Source organism: Mustela lutreola, chromosome 12 (genome assembly GCF_030435805.1).
Source record: "Mustela lutreola isolate mMusLut2 chromosome 12, mMusLut2.pri, whole genome shotgun sequence".
NCBI classification, from domain to species: Eukaryota; Metazoa; Chordata; class Mammalia; order Carnivora; family Mustelidae; genus Mustela; species Mustela lutreola.
In genome coordinates, this window is record NC_081301.1 from 13,614,831 (window position 1) to 13,636,590 (window position 21,760).

Here is a 21,760-nt window from a genome sequence, read left to right on the forward strand (position 1 = left end):
CCATGTTCCAAAGTGAACAGCCGTACAGACCTCCTCGGATCAGTGGTCCTTCTCGGGGTGAAGAGAGCCTGGTTCTTTGTGGTCAAGATTACTGATCCAGATTTACGACAAACATTTACCTTCAGAGCTTAGGAGCAAGAAATTAGAATTCTCAGAAATTCCCTAAATCACAAGTTATTCTTAAAATACTTGAAACATTTTTCATATTTTCTCCATTATACATACCTCAAAAAATTTTAACCAATAGGAGTTTTAAGCTCAGTAGTATTTACAAAGAACTGTAGCCTGTAGGGAATATTTAAACACTGGAAAATGCCAGGGAACGTTATCAGATAGTATTCAAAGAATATTCCAATATCCTAGCAAGGTTAAGAATACACAAAATCATGTGTCAAAATTGCTCAGTTAAAATTTATTTTGCTTCCAAAGTTAGTGTCTTCAAACAAAGCTCACAGAATTTGTTTAAAGTATACTATGTGCATAAAGTTATATGCAAAAATAACTCACAGTTTGCAGCAGACACAGCTAGACAGACACACCTGGGACACAGCAACAACCCAAGACTGACTCATTTCTCCCCTGCGCTCCCATCCTGGTTCCTTTCTCCCTCAACTCTGCACGCTGGTGTTTCCTGCTCTTTATTTTTAATCTGATGATTTCTTCAAGCCAGTTAACATCTCTATGCTTTAAAGCTTTAGTATTCACAGATAATTTTAATATTTTTTTCTCATTTTCTCAAGTGATTTTTTCTGGAGAGTCTGGATTCAAAACAGACTTTTCCTGAGAAATGCTGGGAAGGCATTCCTGTATGAAGCTGCTAGTCTAGGGCCGAGCCCAGCCCACAGCAGCACTCTGCGGGGACAGTGTGGTCTAGGGTAAGTAAGCTGGGAGTCACGCAGATGGGAAAAATCACTGAACTCCCCTAGATCTGTTCCCTCATCTACAGAATTAGATCCTGTCACCAGCCTCCAGATCTGTGGGGAGAAGGAAACAATACCATATATTTTTAAGTGCCAGACCAACTTACTGCATGAATGTTTTTGGACCCAATAACCCTTCATTTAGAGTTGGCTACAGTAGGCTCTCTAGTTGTTTGGCCTATAAAGGGATATGTCCAACCTCTCTGAAGGAGACCGTAAGAGCGTCAGATCAAGAATTGGACACGTGGGTTCACAGCCTAGCTCAGCCAAGTATTTTAAGTGTCATGCTCTCTGATCTCAAAAGTCAGTTACCAGCTGAGAACACTGAATTAGAAGGATAAAATAATGAGGAGAATCTAGGAGAGCACTAGGCAGAGAGCGGACATTTGTCCTCTCCTCTCCCATTTCCTGTAGCCAGCTGTGACACTGAGGCAGAGGAAGTTCACCGAGAAGCAGTTTTCTGTGCATAGCACAGAAAATGGCCCGGTGAAGGCCAGAAATAGAAAAATCTCCTTTGGAATTAGTCCCACTTTAAGGAAGTTCAAAGAAAAAATGCTGGGTTTTGCCAATTCCATAAATTAGTAGCTGTGGGCTACAGAGAAAGCTTTATTCAAATCCTTGAAACATCCATTTGGGACATACTAGCCAAATCCTGTGCAAGAGATCAAATAGATCGAGACATGCCCTTGACCTTGAGCAGCTCACGATCTAGAAACAGGAGGCTGACTATGATACACGAGGGTAACGGGGACACCGAGGCCGGAGAGCTTCCTTCCAAGCGGGGGAGCCGGCCTCACAAGGAGCAGCCAGATTTCCCAGGCATTCATGCAGGAGGCACTCCGGGTTGAGGGGAGGCCTGAACACAGGAATCACTTCACACAGCACATTGGAGCCATCTCCTTGCCAGCGTGGGCACGGAGAAGTGGAAGGTGAAGTTGGAAAAAGTGAGGTGAGGCAAGACTATGAAGGGCCTTGAAGGCCAGACCAGGAATCTGGGCTCTAACCCGAAAGCAAGAGAGGCAATCCCTCTGTGGCCCCCAAAGCATTTTCACTAAGGTTTAAGATTTTCCCGTGTATCAGAAACATCTGTTGTAAAAATGGACATCACCATTATCATTCTCTGTCCTCCTTAGGCAGCTCCAAAATCCCCACTGGCTATCAAAAAAGGATCCTCTGGATCTTTGGAATAGCATCAGCCTTAAGTCCCAATAAGGGCTTCACAGAAGGGCCCTGGGAGGGCCTCCATTTTGTATTTGGAGGAACTTAGGTTTAAGAAGTACAGCACAAGTCAGAACTACAGCCTGGCAATAAATACCCTTCCCTCTGGGAAGATCCAGGATTCCACAGAGGTCTGTGGACTCCCATCCAAACTGCCCCTGCGTCTCCCCAGAGCGAGGTTACCTTGTTGACAGATTCATGGAGGAGGCTTAGCTCAAGTCTTTCTTCTCACCCCAACAGGCCCTGCCTTCTCTGCCCTCTTCCACCTGAGACCCAGGAGCAGGCAGAGAAGTACCAGACACGGGGTGAGCAGTCTTGATCTTACCATCCTTAACGCAACACGCCAGCCCCTTGCTGGACCTCAGTGCAGTTCCAATTCCCTTTGGTAATCTATAAAATGGGAGACTGGTTTAGACCACTGGTTTACTAGCTGTTAACCAAGAAAATTTAAACAAAAACAAAAAACAAAAATCTTACAAGGGGGCTTAATATATAAAAACGATGAAAGGTAGTTGAGGTATGGGTGAGGAGGTTGAGGTACGGGTGGGGAGCCTCATACCCTTGCCCCCACCCAGGAAGCACCCAGGATACCTTCCACCAACCCCTAAGGCCCAAGGGAACAAGTCTGGAAAACACTGGTCAGGCAGGTCCCCAGCGGGCCTTCCACTTTAGGATGCTCAGTTTCAACACTCATGTGACAAGGTTAGTACCGTGGGCTCAGAATCTATGTCTCCAAAGAGCAAGGTACCAGAACCTTCAGATACCTGTCACATTCAGGCTATGGGGGAGTCTAGACCTGCTTCTAAGCCGTGGGGCTGTGTCTAATACCTAATATTCCCCAGTCCTACCCACACTCATGAAGCCCCTCGGGACTCAGGAATAACAAAGAGCATCTTTAGTTGCAAGAAATAATCCTGCTTGTCCCTGAATTTCTACCATTAGCAATTCATCCTTTTGGCTAAAGCGCTTGCCAGTTCCCCTAGAAGGCGACACTCCTCCCACACACTTCAGGTGAACAGGTCACCAGGCTTCTCCTCCTGAGAAGCAGGAGAGTCCATGCATCCTGGACACTTAGGTAGGCCCAGTGACGGAAGGAGCAGACGACAAACCTCACCCTGAGCGCCACCTCCCCTTGGCCTCCCCACATAGCTGTGCTTGCCTTCCCACCCGCCCCTGGCCACCTTTAAGCCTGAAGCACTTGAGACAAATTCCACTGGGTTCTTCCAGCTTCAGGGGCTCAGACCTTCAGCTCAAGTCCCAGTTCTTCCATGCTGACAAAAACACAGAATCCAGGGGCTCTAGGAAGCAGAGAGCGGCCCCCCTTCCCCAGAGCGCAGCTGCTGCAGGCTAGAGGCAGCCATCAGGAGACACAAAAGCCCCGCCGCCCTCAGTCCTCCTCCACGCCCTCCTCCAGCCACTTGAAATAGTGGACGTCTCCTTGGTCCATGGGAAGACTGAAGACTTCTGGGATTTCAAAAGGATGCACCAACCTTTGGAAAGAAAGCAGAGGCCTGTAAGTGATGAGCATTGGAATCAGCCTTTGCAATTAGACCCAACTGGAGAGCCTCACGGGAGCTGCTCTGCGATCTGCCACAGACACCCACCTGGCACCGTGGCCCACTGCTCCGGAGCCTGCTTCCCACCTGTCAACAAGTGAGGAGTTGTCTCGGGTGGCTTTAGAGTCTCACGGTCATGGGTTCAAATTCTAAGTCTGCCCCTCATAGCTTTGGAACTATGGACAGTTCCCTTAATTCCTCCCAAAGGCCCTACAAAAGAGGAGATAAAATGTCCCTCCATGACTAGACTGCCGAGAATTAAGCGCGATGAGGCACGCACATGACGCGCTCACCCGGATGCTGACCAGCCTTGCGTGCCCTCGTTAAATGTCACTTACCGCCTTCATTACTCTCCCACACTCATCACTGTGCCTTCCCCAAGCAACCCTCCCTCCCCTACACCTCTGGATGCTCTTCTCCACCTAGAAAGTTCTGTTGATCACTTAAAAGCCTATCTATCGCTCAAGGCCCAACTTAACAACTGACCTTCTCCAATGGATCTTCCTTGACCATCCAAACCCACAGGGATCTCTCCTTTCTCTCCATTTTTTTCATCTGGCCCTCAACCCACAGTGTGAGTTCACTTCCCAGACCGAAGATATATAAAGCCTTGGGCCTCAGTCCCTCATCTGAAAAATGGGGGTGATAATCCGCTCCCTCCTTTCCCATGAAAGAGGCACTGTCCAGTTCTCATGAGGCAGCTTACTTAGTAAATCACAACACATGCGCACATAAACTTTTGGGAGTTGGGGTAATCCTATCCAGTGACTGGGGATAATGCATTTTCTTATTTTAGGGACACATATCAACATATGTGTTTGTTTTATTTTGCAGGGGATGAGAGGCAGAGGGAGAGGGAGAGAGAGAATCTTAAGCAGGCTCCATGCCCAGCACAGAGCCTGATGTAGGGCTCGATCCCAGGATCCTGAGATCATAACCTGAGTCGAAATCCAGAGCTGGGTGCTTCACTGACTGACCCACCCAGGTGCCCCTATTGCTATTATTTTAAAGGAACTAAAATTTTTTTTTTTTATTTCTCAATTTAAATTTCTAATACAATAAACTTTAACATAACCCACGTAAACAAAGCTCCTCTGGGTCCTTGATGATTTTTAAATGTGTACCAGGATCCTGAGACCAAAATTTTGAGAACCAGTCTCAACTAATTCATTCTAGCCTCTCATTTTACAGGGACAGGACATGCCCAGGGTCATGTGGGAGGTGGGTGACTAGGCTCTAGGTCTCCTGCTTCTCAAGCTCCTTCATTTAGTCCCCAGTACATCCCTGGCTGAGAAGAGATGCCAGAATTACCTGATATAGCTGGACAGCGCATGGACCTTGGAAGTCTTTGTCTTTATTAGCTGTAAAAACAAACAAACAAACAAAAAAACCCTGCTTTAGGGAGGACCTTAGCCCCAGTCATGCAGCTGCTGAGTCATCTGGCCATTCAGGAAACAACATTCCTCCAGGTGACCAGGCACGGGTGCATTTGCAAATTGGCTTAGGGTATCTGATATGGGGCAGAACTTCAACTGCTTGATCTTTGCTAATTTTAACTGGAACCTGAGAAAAGGCCTTGGTCTCACTCTTCCCCTATTAAGGCCCCAACCCCCCCATCCTCACTCACCAACAGGATCTCAGTGGCTTCTTCGATTTCTCCATTCCAAAAGTACCTGGAGAAGAGAAAAAAAATTACGGTGCTCACAAGATGAGCCCAGCAGGATGCCAAATCTGGCCCAATCAGGTGACTTACCAAGGTGGAAACTTTTTTTTTTTTTAAAGATTTATTTATTTGATAGAGAGAGAGGGAACACAAGCAGGGGGAGTGGGAGAGGGAGAAGCAGGCTTTCCGCTGAGCAGGGAGCCCACAGTGGGCCTTGATCCCAGAACCCTGAGAAGGCAGCCGAAGGCAGCCACTTAACTGAGCAACCCAGGCACCCTCAAGGTGGAAACTTTAAAATCTTCCCAAACCCGGGGTGCCTGGGTGGCTCAGAGGGTTAAGCCTCTGCCTTTGGCTCAAGTCATGATTTCAGGGTCTTGGGATCGAGCCCTGCATCGGGCTCTCTGCTCAGCGGGGAGCCTGCTTCCTCCTCTCTCTCTGCCTGCCTCTCTGCCTACTTGTGATCTCTGTCAGGTAAATAAATAAAATCTTAAAAAAAAAAAAATCTTCCCAAACCCACATTAAAATGTCTGGAATTGACCAAAGTCCCTGAAGGTCATCTAGTCCAACCATTCTAATGCATGCTCCCAGCAGCTGCCTAAACATTCCTGGGGGTGAGAGGCTCACCATCTCTTGAAGAAACCCATCGCTCTACCTTACAGGCTTTCACATGAGACATGGTTTTCTTTATGGAATGCCAACACCTGCCACCCAGTCGTCTTCCCCAACTTCCACATGAAGAGCCACCTCAGGGCAGCCCTGCAGAAACTCCTATGTTATCTCTCCTCCAAACTGGGCTTCTCCAGCCCTTTGAGTTTTATTTTTATTTATTTATCTGAATAAGAGAGAGGCTCAAGCATACTCCACACTAAGCATGGAACCCAACACAGGGCTCGATCTCACAACCCTGAGATCACGATCTGAACTGAAGCCAAGAGTCGGACACTTAACCGACTGTGCCACCCAGGCACCCCTTCAACTCTTTCTATGCTCATCCTATACTTCTGGCTTCTAGGCCACTCCTATCCTTTGGACTAATGCTACATTTATTATTTACCTTCAAAGTGGAGTGCCCACAAATGGAGAATTAAAAAAGCACAGGAGGGGGGAAAAAAACACAGGAGGCTTCAGGGGACAAGTGAGCTTTATAACATATAGAAACAGGTCCAAAAGTTAAAAAAACAAAATCAGTAATGATGTTCAGAAAAGAGTACAACAACAGTATTAAAGGAAGGGAAAGAAATTTGGCCTGAAAATATCTACACTGACTCAGGACGAGGCTGAGATGACCTAGGCCACAGGTGCTATGGTGAAGGGGTCAATTATAAAAAGGATGGACATACAAAGGGAAGGTGAGGCTGAAATTCTGTTCTAGTTCCCAAGCACTGGTTCCCAGGCTGGCTTCATGTGAATCACCTACAGAATTTTCTAAAAATTCGGTGACCTAAGCCCCACCCTCGGAAGAATGATACAGCAGATCTAGAATGGAGCTCAAGAATCTAAAACACAGCCAAATTTGGGAATTACAGCTCTAGATGATGTGAGTCCCTGAGGCCATGACATTGTTGGGAGAGGGGTGTGGAGGGAACTTCCATTATAGAGCACTTTTCTGTTTCGACCTTCAGAGTAGATATTATTTCTCTCTCCTCACTGCCCCCAACCCCAACAACAAGGGGAGGAAGGAGATGAGAAACAGGCTGATGGGAGACATCAAGGCACAAGACAAATCCTGCACAGCTAGTACTGGGAACATATTTTGATGAGGAAGATGGAACAGACCAGAATTAACTCAGGTGAGGGTGTTAAAGAAATGAAAGGCAGACAACACAGAAACAGCTTGTCACATAAGCCAACCCTTCAGACTTTTCCAGACAATTCAAATGCAGTGGGAATTATTTTCTTTGATATCCCTCACAGGATTACTCAGGGATGGAATGCCCAGTCGGGCTTCTTTCCTAACAGCAAGCTAACTAATTTAAACAAAGAAAGTGCAAACAAGGTTCACTGTTCTTAAACTATAGCTCTTTTCCCGCCCTTCTCCATGCACAGACCATTTTTGCTTTTGTTAGGTGACAGAAATCCACTTGGTGACTTCCTCTGAATACAAATTAGCATTAAACAAATATCTTTGAGTTGTTCTTTGACAATTTCCCAGGAGCTGAATGCTCTTCCCACCAGCCAGGACCTGACCTAGCACCCCCACAGGCCATAGCAAAACTCACAGTGAGGATGCCTTGGGCAGGATGTTCACAGAGGCAGCCAACTTCTTATCCAGGCTAGCCCTAAAGCAAACAGACACAGTCACCGTCACCAGACTGAGTACCCAACATCTTAAGAACAGGGACAAGGGACAGGAGTTAGGGGAATTACCCAGGAAACCAAAGTCTAAGTAGAGAACCATTTAGAGTGCTCTTCCCCCTCGAACCAACACACTCCATAACCAACAAGCCCAGAACTTCTAAAGAAAGCACAGTTTATAAATCCTTCCCTGGGTTCGGGAGAAAAGGAAGGGAGCTGCTATGGCGAAGCAGTCTGAGGGATAGGCCCAGGCTGGTTGCGGAAGGGAAGCTGGTCAACACTGGACGCAAGACCTGGATTCCACTCCTCACCCTGCAGTGGATGGCGGTATGAATTTAACCATGTTCTTTCTTTCATTCCAAGAATAAGTATTTGAGCACCCATCCAAGACACACATGTCCCCCTCACTTAAGCTGACCTTCCTGCTGTACTACAACAGGATCAGTTCGGTCAGTGCTTTCCAATCCTTCCACGGTGATTTTATTCTACCACCATCTTCTGCTTTTACCTCTCAGGTATGTGTCAGGCTGACACTCACTGCTTCTGATCTGTAGATACTCACGTGACCACACAGAACAGCTATAACTCCAAGTAAGAGCAAACAACAACAACCACAACAAACATACCTTGTGTTTGGAAAATATAGGCTCTCTTCACCTTTTTTAATGTAAACGTTTCTAGCAGAGCCCTAAGAGCACAGTCATCACTTTGCAGACCTCTAAGATTTTTTGGACAGACCACGGGCTGGAGCTCCTGGTCTGAAGTTCTGATTCCCGTGAGGAGCCCCAGGGAACACAATCAGATGTGCCCGAATCAGCGCAGGCGTCACAGAAACAGGAGCACCGCCAAATCATTGATGCAAAGAAGCATTCCCAAGCATCAAAGCCAGAAGCCCTCAGAATCAGGCAGGCCCTGACAACCCTTTCTCGGGTCTTGGGCCACCAAGGGGGACCAGTCTCTGTGCTCTGAAGTGCTTGGACCCTGCCAGATAAACTTCTTTGGAGCCCTGCTCACCGATCTCTCCTATCTTCAGCTGCTGCCAAGAGAACTGACCTACTTTCTCTTCCAAGAGTTCCAGGCTCAATGGTGCTCTATTTAAGGCTCCACATTAATGTGGCATTCCCCTAGAAAGTTCCAGAGCTAAATAAACCCCTGACTGTAAGGAGAGGCACATGGCACAAATCTGTTTAAGCAACTGTGGCAAGTCTTACTCAATTGTCCACTGAGAAATTACATTTTATTGCTCTTAAAGATGGCAAGGAAACACAGGGAGTGAGTTAAACCTTTAAAAAAAAAGTAATCCCTTTGCCTCCAAGGCCCAGAATGTAAACTCCTCAGTGACTGGTCACAGCAGCCTGTCCATAGATAAAAGACTGTAGAAATATGGAGGACTGTGTTATTCAAAAAGACCCTATGGCCAAAAACAACCCAAAACAAAAACAAAAATAAAACCAGAGAACATGAGAGCAAAAGGGTACATTAGCTGATAACACACACACACACACACACACACACACACACACCCAAGACACACAGTGAATTCCAGATGGGAGCTGGAGCCCTCATTCTCATCTGAGAACAGACACAGAGACACATGGAACTGTTAGGGCCTCGAGAAACTGCCAAGACTACACAGAAACTGCCACACACTAGTGAATCACAGACCACAGACACGGTTTGGCTCTTACAGCATTTTAAAAAATCTTGACTTTGTTACTAATGTTTACTATTAGGATATTTTACACTAAAAAAATACAGATTATCTTTCTTCTCACCAGAAAGTAAGTCTTGTAACATTAGAACTACAGTCTGACAAGGTCACATTTAGCTAGAGCCGAGCAGTGGCTACTCCCTTGAGGCGTGACATCCGCTTCTCAGGTCCACACAGTTCCCACCGCTCTCCTTCCTCCCAATTCACAGGGAGCGTCAGGGCTGCGCTGCTTTCCACCATCACCCGCCCTCATGACACTACAGCCCACGTTGCTTATTTAGTGAGCTACGGGCCTGATCTAATCCACTTCCCCCTATACACAGGAGATGGAAGCCCAGAGAAGGAAGACTTGCCTAAGGTCGTACATGCAGTTGGCAGCAGAAAGGACCCTACAATCCAGGTCTTCTGATTCAACACTCAGAATTTTCACCCTGGCTCCAGTAAGAAATGTTTCTAGTTATTTTTTCTAGCTAAGAATGTGTCTTTCAATGAACCAGGAACCAGAACTGAACTGACCCAGAACTGAGAGGCAGCAGACTAAACTCAAAAGAACACTACAGAAGACAGACCGCCGGCCCGGAGCTGAGGAACCCGGCCTCGGTGCTGGTTCTGTGGCTAAGCTGGGGTTCCTGCCTGCTCCTGTTCGTGAGGCCCTCCCCATCATGTACCATTTATTCTCCTAGAAATCTTGGCAACTAAACCTGTCTGCCTCTTTTCTATTGAAACCACCAAGAAAAAAACACTGAACAAAACACAGAGAGCTCCACAGCCACATCCCTAAAGGCTCCACTTCAGACCTGCAGGCTAAGTGCGTGGACCAAACCGATGCCGCAGCCACTTTGACAGCAAACCTTAGAAACAACAGGAAATGCTCACTGCTCAGCCCTGCCAGCACACAGTAAGAACGCCTTATGTACCAGCGACGGCGAGGAAGCCCCCAAGGAGAAAAGACCACCCTGAGACCTGAGGGGGAGCATGCAGGCCAACTGCCACAGATGAGAGCGATGGTCCCCGTCTGGAGGTGACGAAACCAGAGCAGGGAGGAACATGGAGGCAACCATCCAAGTGAGTAGCTGGGATGCCATGGCCGTAGCAGGTGGACCCCTGAAATCTCCCAGAGCCCGGGCACCAGTAATGGAGTGTCTGTCGCCAGGCAGGATCGCTAAGTGTGCCAGCAGAGCAGTTGCGAGGGCCCCCCGCCCAGACTCACACTGAAGACGGTGCTGCCTAATGCCAATACCTGGCAGCCCTTCTGCACCGCCTAACAAGCACGACTGAGAAGATGAGAGAAGTCCCAATTAGTCACAAGGAACAGAGGAAGATCAATAACCGAGAGAGACAAAAACTGAACAGAAGAATTTACATAAAAGAATCAGTTAAGAGAACATTCAAAGCCAAAATTTTAAAATAAGTATAATTATGTATACTTGAAAGTTGCTGAGAGCAAATCTTCAAAGTTTTCACCACACACACACAAAGGTAACTATCTGTGGTCACTGGTGTGGTAACAGCTAACCTTTCTGTGGTAATCATTTAGCAATATATATTTATATAAAGTATCATGGTGTATACCTCAAATTTATACAATGTTATAGGTCAATAGTGGGTCAATAAAGCTGGAAAAAAATTTAAAATACATTCAGTATAATTAATATCCATAGAGAGATAAGGCAAGGTTATTAATTCCATTAAATATGATCAGACAATTATAAAATAAGAGCAGTTGGTTATTAAAAAACAATGAGAAATCTCAAAAAGGAAATCAATTAAAAAACTATTTTAAAAAATTATAATTGTGGTGGGGCGCCTGGGTGGCTCAGTGGGTTAAAGCCTCTGCCCTTGGCTCAGGTCATGATCCCAGGGTCCTGGGATCGAGCCCCGCATCGGGCTCTCTGCTCAGCCGGGAGCCTGCTTCCTCCCCTCTCGCTGTCTGCCTCTCTGCCTACTTGTCATCTCTGTCTGTCAAATAAATAAATAAAATCTTTTTAAAAAAAGTTATAATTGTTTAAACAAACAAACAAACAAAAATAAGAGAGCTGAATAGCAAAACAGCTGACAAACAAAGGAAAGACTACTCCAAAATTCTCCCAGCATGCAGAATAAAGAAACAGAAAAATATAAAAGTTCAGTCCCAGAGAACAAAGTCAGCATCTACCTAACTAGGAGTTCCAGTTAAACAGACACAGAAGGACACAGAAAATATAGAGAATATTTACCAAATCAATAGCTGAACACTAAGAAACTCCTAAAGCCTATCAGAGACCAAAAGCATTACCTACCAAGAATGAGACCTCGATAAACACCTGACTTATTATTCTTTTTTTTTTAAGGTTTTATTTATTTATTTGACAGACAGAGATCACAAGTAGGTAGAGAAGCAGGCAGAGAGGCAGGCAGAGAGAGGAGGAAGCAGGCTCCCTGCTGAGCAGAGAGCCCGATGCAGGACTCGATCCCAGGACTCTGAGATCATGACCTGAGCCGAAGGCAGGCTTAACCCTCTGAGCCACCCAGGCCCCCCGACTTATTATTCTGACTTGCGTCAGAACCTTGGATGCAAGAAGGCAATAAAGACCTCTCCCCGGAAGACACAGACCCATTACTGAACTGGCCTTTTGACTAGTTAGGCTCCAGTCATTAGAGTCCTTTTCCTCCCAATACCCCACCTCACAGATGTCATCTGATGTTGGACATCGGACTCGGAGTGGCTGACCCAAACAGTTTAGCACATACCTGAGTTATACCAGAAACATCAAAGGGATTTCAATTCCTAGCTGCTAAATATTATGGCCATATTTCTGGAATAACCATGGGTTCTTTCAGACAAGTGCTAGTCTCCAAATGTAATATTAATGATGGAAAAACAGACATTCTGGCTGGGGGGAGAAAAATGGAATAAATTGCAAGGTTAATCTGTGACCAAGAATTTGGAAGCTGTGTGTCCCCAAAGACCAGATTCAACATTTTAAAACACCATAACTTAGTCTACCATCAAATTTCAAGATGGCTGAGTTAAAGAGGAAGGCAAGTCTTTCACCCTCCAGACCCACTAACCCTCTTCAAAGTCACCTCTATAAAAAGGAGTGAGGGGGGACATTCAGATACAACAAACACTTAGTGAGCATCTGCTATGCCCAATCTACTGGGGTAAGAACTGTACCAATTTCATATCATTTCACCCTTATATTGCTCCTGTGAGCTAAGTGGCATTAACCTATATTGTAACTCAGAAAACTAACACTTTGAGAAAGAAAGTGTGGCCTGAGGTCGCACAGCTACGGAAGTGGCACAGCCAAAACTCAAACCCTGGTCTCGTCATAAGGCCAGTGCTCTTTGCACTACACCAGAGCTGCTTTGAGAAATTCACCAAATACTGGGGCGCCTGGGTGGCTCGGCCAGTTGATCATCCAACTCTTGATTTCAGCTCAGGTCGTGATCTTGGGGATGTGGGATCAAGCCCTACCACTGGGCTCCACGCTCAAGAGGGAGACTGCCTGGGGTTCTTTCACTCTCCCTCTGTGCCTCCCCTGCTCACATACTCTCTTTTTCTCTCTAAAATAAATAAACAAATCTCTAGAAAAACAAAAATAAAGAAACGAAAGAAAGAAATTTGCCAAATACATGGAACAGCCTCCTCCGCTTCACTTGCATGGTGAGCGCCTCCGGGAGCAAGCTAAGAGAGTATCACCGAGAAGAGAGAGAGCTGGGCCAAGAATTTGAGGACTAAAATTCTCAGCCTGCAGAGCTCCCCCGTCCTCTGACCTTAACACCTTGGACAAGCTGCTTAGCTCTCTGGGCCTTGTATCTTTTAAATGCTCTCATGCACACTCAACATTTTCCAGCCCAGCAGCAGGATCTGATGAGAGACCATTCAGCAGTACTTATTTTTTTTTTAAGGTTGGATTTATTTATTTAACAGAGACACAGTGAAAGAGGGAACACAAGCAGGGGGAGTGGGAAAAGGAGAAGCAGGCTTCCCACAGAGCAGGGAGCTCCATGCAGGGCTCGACCTCAGGACCATGGGATCATGACCTGAGCCAAAGGCAGACGCTTAACCGACTGAGCCACCCAGAAGCCCCCAGCCATGCTCTTCTTATGACCCCAAGCGAAGAGCTGTGTAGTGGACACAGTAGAGCATCCTGAGAGCTCCCCCAGCCTCCCGGGGCAGCACCTGAGCCCCTTCACCATACCTGGCGATATCTCTAGCAATTTGCTCATTGGGACAGTTGACAAAGACGATGGAGTAAGTGCCGGAGACATAGCTGCCAGCGACAGCTGAACGGAGCTGCAGGCTAAGGGTCCTGAGCATGGGGTATGACAGGAAAGCAGTTGTCAGGATCTATACGGTAGGAAAAGAAAAGCACAGGTCAGCAGGGACATGGCCAAGTCATGATCTTCCAGAGCTCAAGCCATCTGGAACCAAGGCTAAGGGTCATTTTTTTAATCCCTATCCCCCATTCACAAAATAATTCTTGGTATCAATATCAAGCTTTAGCGCTTAAACAAAGTTTCTGTGCCTAAATATTTTCCTCTGCATTTTGCAGGTGACAAGAAAATGGAGGCTCAGAAATCAAGATCACATAGTTTGTAATTGGTGAAGCCGTGATTAGGAATTGTCCTCTAGATGAGCAGAAATCCATTCTTACTGTATAAAACTACAACTGGAGGTAATGGCAACCAGAATCCACTGAACTGCTATTATCCTATGGGGATTATTTATGAAAGATCTAATGATTTTGTACAGAGTCAATTTCACCTCCAGTCATTTGTGCCTGGGGAAGTACTTTGGGGAGTCCAGTGGAAAAGGTAGCCTAATTCAAAGTAATGTGACCTGTGCTGCTGTAACTAAGAGGTGGTAGGACCTAGAGGAAGGCTATACCTGAGGGAGAAGAAGATTTAAAGAGAAGATACCATCTAAGCTGGATCTGAAATCGTAAGTAGGTTGTCAAGTGGAGAGAGAGGTACTCCTAGTAAATGATAATATGTATAGACTCAAGAGGTATTTAGGGATACATGAGATATCCAGTCTGCAGGTATGGCATCATAGGGAAGTAAGACTGGCTAGCCTTATAAAGAAAAGGGTCTGACAGAGGTATTTAGGGTTTGTACTCACGGAATAGGGAGCTTTTGGAGGTTTTTTAGGTAGGAGAGTAATAAACATGGTCAAGCTGGATAGAGTAACGTTAGAGAGAGGAGTGAACCAGAAGGTAGTCTACTTATAAGGCCATTACAATGATCCAGGAAACAGACCTCAAGATCTTGAGCAAAGAAGATGGCAATGAAAATATGAGAACAGAAGACACTCAAGATACAATTGTTCTTACTATTTTAATGATAAACATTTAAAATAAGAGGAACTGGAAACAACTGGAGAATGGCTTCTATTCCAGGGCTCTCTGCTTAGGGGAGATCATGGAGCCACTAACAGGATAGAGGGCAACTTGCAAGGGGCCCATGGTGACCCAGGCAAGGCTGAACAGAAGTGTGCTTCTCCTGCCTCCCAGCCCAGGGCTCAGGCCTCACTCAAATAAGCCTCAGTCCTCCCACTCCATCCACATTATTGCCTGGGGCCTGGCTCCTACTTCTTGGCAGGGCCTGAGAACAGCGTTTTTATGTGTGGAGCTTCAGTTTGACTAGAGGCCTGTCTGGGTTGGGTTTCTCATTCCCTCCTACTACTTCCACCACCTCCAAATCAAAATACCAGTCCTTTGAACTATATCAGTGACCACGCAAGAACAAAAGAACCAGGCTTTTCAATGAAGCTTTTATTGTATGCGTGTTTTTAAATGACAACTCAGTTAGACTGTAAGAAAAAAATAAAAGCACTAGAGATCAGGATTTAAAACCTAGTGCCAGTACTGCTAACTGCCTGTGGCCTTTGACAAGTTACCTCCTTTCCCTTCTATAATTGTTATTTAGAGAATGTACATTCTGACACTTCTGCTGCCTACCTCAGAGTTGTCATGGGTTCAAACCAGACAGGAAAAAGACTTTGTAATCACTGATCCAATAAAGAAAGGCCCCGTGCTTTGCTCATCACTGTACTTCCCGCACAGTTCACGGCACACAGAAGGTTCATGATAAATACTTATAAACTAGTGAATTAATAATACACCAGCAAGATGTGGCTATACAGACTAAATAGTGGGGACACCTGGGTGGCTCAATAGGTTAGGTGTCTGCCTTTAGCTCAGGTCATGATTCCAGGGTCCTGGGATGGAGTCCCACATAGAGCTCTCTGCTCAGCAGGGAGCCAAGTGCCTGCCTCTCCTTCTCCCTCTGCCTGCCGCTCTGCCTACCTATGTGCTCTCTTTTTCTGCCAAATAAATAAATAAAATCTTAAAAAAAAAAAAAAAAGACTAAATAGTGAAGTAGGTAGGGCTTTTGAGTCACCCACTGTTGACTGTGAGCAGAGAACCAAAATACTGGAACACTGAAATGCTCCAATGACTCTAAAGTATCTTCCAGCAAAGACTCTGGACAAAAAGGGTAGTGGCCTGTCCCCCAACCAAAAAAGTCATTCCTAAGGAAGATCTGGAACATTCCGGCCAGTAGGCATGAGTGAAAAACTGAGCTTATAGGATTAACTATTAACTCACCTAAAATGTATTGAGAGTCCCATATGAACTCATAGTCAAAATGCTAAGAGGTAAATGGGCCCCCAGGTATCTAAGATAATCCTTCATTTCACAAACAAGATAACTGAGACAGAACATACAGAAACGCTGGGACAGAACCAAGACTTGAATCCAAGACTCCTGCATCCCACTGTGGGTTTTTTGAAGTGCTGTGAGCATGTCTAAGAATGGGTTTAGTGGGGTCATTTCAGCTTCACATACTCCAGTGGTTCTCAACTTGGAGCAATTTTGCTTCCCCGGGGACATCTGACAATGTCTGGAGACAACTCTGACTGTCAGGACTAGGGAGGAGATGCTCTTGGCATCTAGTAAGTAGAGGCCAGGGTTGCTGCTCACATCCTTCTGCTGTTCCATTGATCCCAGTGAAGTACAGACAGCTGCTTACACAGGTGTCCCCCACTGCGCATGAGCTCTTCAGTCTCATTCATTTTCACATGTGTAGGACTTGACCACCCTTGATTGGGAGGTTTGAGAAATGTTTGTAGACCTAGCAACAGTGTATTGGAAGCATGAGAGGCCAGTTTGGAACCAAAGGTGGACTACAATATATTCTGTAACATATTCTGTGACATATGAACACAAACTTGACAAAATACACACATCACAATATTCCCCAACAGAAACATTATAACGGAAGAAGAGTCACTAGAATTTTTAGTCTTTATAACACTTTCATACTTACCTTTTACTAAAGACTTTTTCTAATTTACATTCTTTTAAAATATTTTATGTATCCTTTTGGTTCCTATTTCATGCTGCCCTTTTTTTTTTTTTTTTTTTTTTTTTTTTGGTCCTGTAATATTTACATAACTTTAGGAGGTTAACTGACTTTACAACCTCTGTTAAGGCAAAGGAGACCTCAGAAACCACCCAGTGGTCCTAATCTTATCATTGACCTAATTTAAAGTAATCTGTGATACTCTGGCATTGAGTGCTACATTGTGTTTACCTATACATTTTCCTTGTACAAATCCAGAATTTTCATATACTCCACACACACACACACACACACAAATCAAGAAAACCTACAGTTCCAAAAAGGTTAAGAGCTACTGATTTGTGCCAATTTTTCAGATGAGGAATGTAAGGGCCAGAGAAAAGAAATCACCCAAAAAGTGAGCAGCAAGACTTGTGACGCTCTCCTACAGTTCTTCCCACCTCCCACTCAACCACCACCACCACACCACTGGTGGCACTCTGTGGCCACTTCCAATTAACATTTTCCTGGAGGATTTCCCCTTCCACCTCCTACCTGCCTGCTCCCAGCTCAAAATCCCAGGAGCAGAAAAAAGAAATGCACCTTCTCCCCGCAACCCCCAGGTTGGAGGGTTAGGGACGAGAGTTCACAGGGCACAGGGCACTCACCAGGAGGCATATGAGGACAGAGGGCTGCAGGTAGCCTGGCAGAGGGCACCGGGAGCCCAGCCTGTCCATGGCGTCGCTGGTAATTCAGTAGCACAGACGTAGCAAACTGCAGCCTCGAGCTAAGCTGCAGCTTATGGGCGGGCACTGAGGGCCTCCACTGCCCTATCCCCTCACCACCTGCTGCCTGCCCCACAGCCCAGCCATGCCCCAGCAGCTTGGCCGGGAGGAAAGAGGGGAGGGGGCAGGGAAAGGGGGAGTAATTCTCACTAGGAAATTCTCTTCCTAGAACCGAAAAACCCAGACACCATATGCTGACCTACAACGCCTGCAAAATGAAGAAACTAATTTACCCATCCCAGTCTAACAACAACAAAATGATTAAGATCCCCACATGTATACATATAGAGATCTAAGTTTCTTAACTATATGAAACTTCCAGAAACCATGGCACACAAACACTAATACACATACACAAAACTCTTCCACTTTATAGGGGCCCACCCTGCCAACAAAAACAAGTGAAACACACAAAGACATAACGGGTGCGCACACCCACACCCACTGCTGCCTTCCTATCCACCAGAGCCCCTCCTCCTCACAGGATCTCCCATCTAATCCTCCTTGGCTTAAAATACTTTTGTTCCCACCTGCTCTCCCTCTGAACTCATTCATCTTTCTGGCCAGCTGCTTCGTGCAGATTTTTGCAGGGTTCAACCCACAGTCCATTTCCCCTAAGGCACTTTGTATACACTTTTGTTCAACATCATCAGCGATGCCGAGTTGCAAGCAGATAAGAAAAAGTAGCAAGCTAATGACTGACTGTTCCCTTCACGAACGCAGAGTCCACTGATGCCAGGATGTGCAATTTTTTAATACAGCTTTTTAATGTGAAATATTTTAATATCTAAATGATATCTCTGGGGCAGGGGAAAGGACTGAGTACACAAGGCCACAAGTAAACTTTTTTAAGTTAAGGAAACTGTTCTATATCTTGATTGTGGAAGTGGTTACACAAATGTTTAGAAGTTCTACACACTATACACTTACATTGGTGGATTCTGTATCATATGTGAACTGTACCTTAAGGAGCCGTGGAAATGCTGGAAACCAATTCAAAATTGCTGTGTGCTGGGTATAAACAAAACACATCTGTTAGCCAAATCTGGCCAGCAGGCTGCTGGTTCACAGCCTTTGTGTTTATTTTCATTATCTGTTTACTGTATGTCTCATTCCTTGGGACTCCAACTTCTTAAAGGCCCACACTTCTCACCAGTGTCTGACTAAGTCGTTAATAAAGGAGTTGCAGCCCTGATCTCAACACTTAACATAGTTAGCTGTGAAGACTCAGGACAATTACATTAACGCTCTGAGTAGTGGGGGGGGCATGGAAGGACTAATACCACAGATACATTATACCTAATACCAGATACTAATACCTTCACAGATCTACAGTGAGGAATAACAAAGAAAATTCATGTAAGAATGTTGTAGAACATGTACGCCCATGTCAGCTTTTCAAAAGCAAGTAGTCTCCGGACTCCTGGCTGGCTCAGTGGCAGACAGAGCATATGACTCTTGATCTCAGGGTTGTGAGTCTGAGCCCCATGTTGGGTGCAGAAATTACTTAAAACTGAAACTTTGAAACAAACAAAAAAGCAAGTAATCTCATACTGACTACCATGGTTAACTCAGAAAATCTCCGTTTGTGATTGAAGAACTTAGTATCTGTGGAAAACTGGGTTAGAGAAAATGAAGCTGTGGCCCTAAGAAAAATTTCATATTCAAAGTCCAGTAAAATAAGTCAAGACTGTGATCTTTTATACCTATTATATTAACAAGAAATGTAGCCACTGTTAATGACCATTTACCTTAGATCCTGAGATGATTTCCTGAGATGATGTCCCCAAGTTTAGCACAGGACCCCACAGAGCTTATACTCAATTACTGTTTGTTGAATGACTAAATGATATGGATGTGTGGCTGGTGATGATAAGGATGGTCATGATGAAGGTAGATGTTGGGGCAACAGGGGAAGAATGGCAAGAGATGAACTGTCATTTGGAAAGAAATGCCTCTGGATTCTCTTCTTCCTTTAGTTCAGGCACGTCTACTCTCTCCAGATTCAGTTCCAAGGTTAGATTCCAAAAGTCCAATTCTGCATTTATGGCTTTGGCAGATTCTTCAGATATAGTGAGAGTCTCAGTGCCACTGCCTGAGGATCCAGGATCTTCTTCTGGAGGCTTCTTATCCTCTTTCTTTCTCTCTACTTTCTCCTCTTTATGGGATTCAGATTCGGATTTCGACTCGGATTCGGATTTCGACTCGGATTCAGATTCAGACTCCTCTTCAGATTCCGATTCTGTATCCATCGTCTTCATCCACACTACCTCTTTGTTCGTGTCTTTTTCTTCCTTCAACTCCTTTGCTTTATTCTGAAGGTTCTTTTGCACCTCTTTATAGGTATATAACAATTTATTTAAGTCTTTTTTAAAGGCCAAACTTCGGTCGAGGAACGGATCCATATCAATTGCAGCATCGATGAGGTCTGAAGCCTGACGTAAGACAGCATTCAGTTTCCTTAGATTCATCTTAACCTCTGGTTCTGGGGACTTGTCTTCTTCCGTATTTACTGATACAGACTCTCTCTCAGTTATGGCCAAAGCTTGAAACTTGAGCAGTTCGTTAATTTCACCCTCTTCAATGTCAAAGAATTTAAAGTCCATCCGTTTTGCAGACTCTATGATTTTCGCAACTTCTTCGTTAGCTCTAGGGAAACATGCATAATCATTCACAACATCATCCCAAAGTTTCCACCAGGCTTTATTAAGAGCGGCCGGTTTTATATCATCCATTGCCTCTTTTATCACTACCAACGCATCGGCAATGTTGTACTGTTGCCATGTTTCTTTTAAAGTAAGACAAGGGTTCTTTTCAATACAGTCAGCAAAGTGGTCAAACATATGCTTGGTGTAATACCTCCTGAATGCTTCAATTATACCCTGATCCAAGGGCTGAAGATAGCTAGTGCCTTCCAGAGGGAGGAACACAATATCAACGTTAGGATGAGCAAAGAATAATGAGTCTGGGTGATTGGGACCTCTGTCCAGAATTAGCAACACTCTGAACTCAAGATTTTTTTCTATTAAGTAAGTCCGGGCCTGATGGATAAAACAATTATGAAACCAATCCAAAAAGAGGGCAGTGGTTAGTGATACTTTGGGGTGTGATCGCCAGAACACAGGAAGGCGGTTTTTATCTTTTTCCAAAAGACAAGTGGGATTAGGGTCTTTATAAAGCAGCAAGGGTTTTATCATTTTGTCACCGGCAGCGTTGGCACAAAAAATGAGGGAAATCCTGTCCTTGGCTTCCTCTAAGCTTTCGGGATTTTTGTCTTTTTCCCTAAAAGTACGTGAGGGCATGCACTTCCAAAACAGGCTCATCTCCTCGGCGTTGAAGACCTGTTGAGGCACATAGCCCCTGGCCCTGATCAGTCTCTGGAGTTGTTTGGAATACTTGGGCGCCGACTGGGCATTTAACGGTTCTTCCTCTCCCATCAACCTCGAATTTCGCAGGCTGTAGCGATTTCTAAACTTCTCAAACCATCCCTTGCTCGCATGAAACTTATCCGGGTTGCCGTTGCCAGTGGTTTCCACCAGCTGCTTGTAAATGCGTTTGGCCTGGCTGCAGATGGCCTTCAGCGTCAGAGGCCGGCCCCCTATGGTCTGGTCCTCCACCCAAAAGGTTAACTCGGTTTCCATCTTCTCGATGTTGACGTCCCGGGGAATGCACAACACCTTGGAGCAGACAGGCGAAACACTCTCCATGCTGGCCCTGATGGCCTTCTCGTTTTTCTTAATGGTGCGCACGGTTGACTCGTGGACGCCAAACAGGCGCCCCACGTCGGTGTTACTCACGCCTTCTTCCAGCTTCTCGAGAATTTTCATCTTGTCTTCCAGAGGCATGACCCTCCGCCTCCTCTTGATTCCTGTCTGGCCCGGGAGCAGGATGCCCATGGCCTCCGCGCCGCCTGGGGTGGCCTCGGCCGCTGCCCAAGCCGCGGCGGCCTCCACCACCGCCGCCCTCGCCGCAGCCGACAGCCCGGCTTTGGGGCCGGGAGGCCGCCCGCGAGGCCGTTTAACCTTCTGTGGGTCCTCATAGTCACCACTCCGCTTGCCGGGCATCTGACGCGCCTTCGCTCTCTAAGGGAAATACGCAAGCCGACCGGAAAGTCGGCCTCCGCGACCCACCGAACGGCGCCCACGATGACGCCCGGCCGCGACCCCGCCACCACTGGCGACAGTTGGCCCAGCCCCTGACGGCCCCCGTCTCGCGAGGCTTGGCGGCCCCCGAGCGCGCGCGCGGCCCGCCGGGCCCCACATCGCTATTGGTGCGGCCGG

The 21,760-nt window shown here is 46.0% G+C and overlaps 1 protein-coding gene across 14 annotated transcripts; it reads right to left on the reverse strand.

Annotated features, from left to right (window-relative positions):
* Positions 1-391: 391 nt before the first annotated feature.
* Positions 392-21,621, reverse strand: LOC131813233 (protein CutA homolog). 14 transcript variants are annotated; one of them, XM_059143560.1, is made up of 6 exons: positions 19,232-19,407; positions 13,551-13,699; positions 7,577-7,636; positions 5,322-5,367; positions 5,006-5,055; positions 392-2,528 (listed from the first exon to the last, which is right to left on the reverse strand). In XM_059143560.1, exons 2-6 carry the CDS (start codon positions 13,667-13,669, stop codon positions 2,348-2,350), a joined length of 456 nt encoding a protein of 151 aa, XP_058999543.1. In that variant the 5' UTR covers positions 13,670-13,699; positions 19,232-19,407; the 3' UTR covers positions 392-2,347. The 14 variants fall into 14 exon arrangements, 5 of the variants coding, with proteins under 5 accessions (XP_058999543.1, XP_058999540.1, XP_058999542.1 ...); XM_059143557.1 differs by having other exon boundaries at positions 17,364-19,407; XM_059143559.1 differs by having other exon boundaries at positions 392-3,628; positions 17,364-19,407.
* Between the last annotated feature and the right edge of the window lie 139 nt (positions 21,622-21,760).

Excerpts from the sequence above, each read along its gene's own strand:
- LOC131813233 (XM_059143557.1), bottom strand. The coding sequence starts at position 17,432 with ATGGACAGGCTGGGCTCCCGGTGCCCTCTGCCAGGCTACCTGCAGCCC. Across the intron at positions 5,056-5,321 it reads AAGCCACTGAGATCCTGTTG|CTAATAAAGACAAAGACTTC; the intron begins GTGAGTGAGGAT and ends TTGTTTTTACAG. Across the intron at positions 2,529-5,005 it reads GCGCTGTCCAGCTATATCAG|ATTACCAAAGGGAATTGGAA; the intron begins GTAATTCTGGCA and ends CCCATTTTATAG.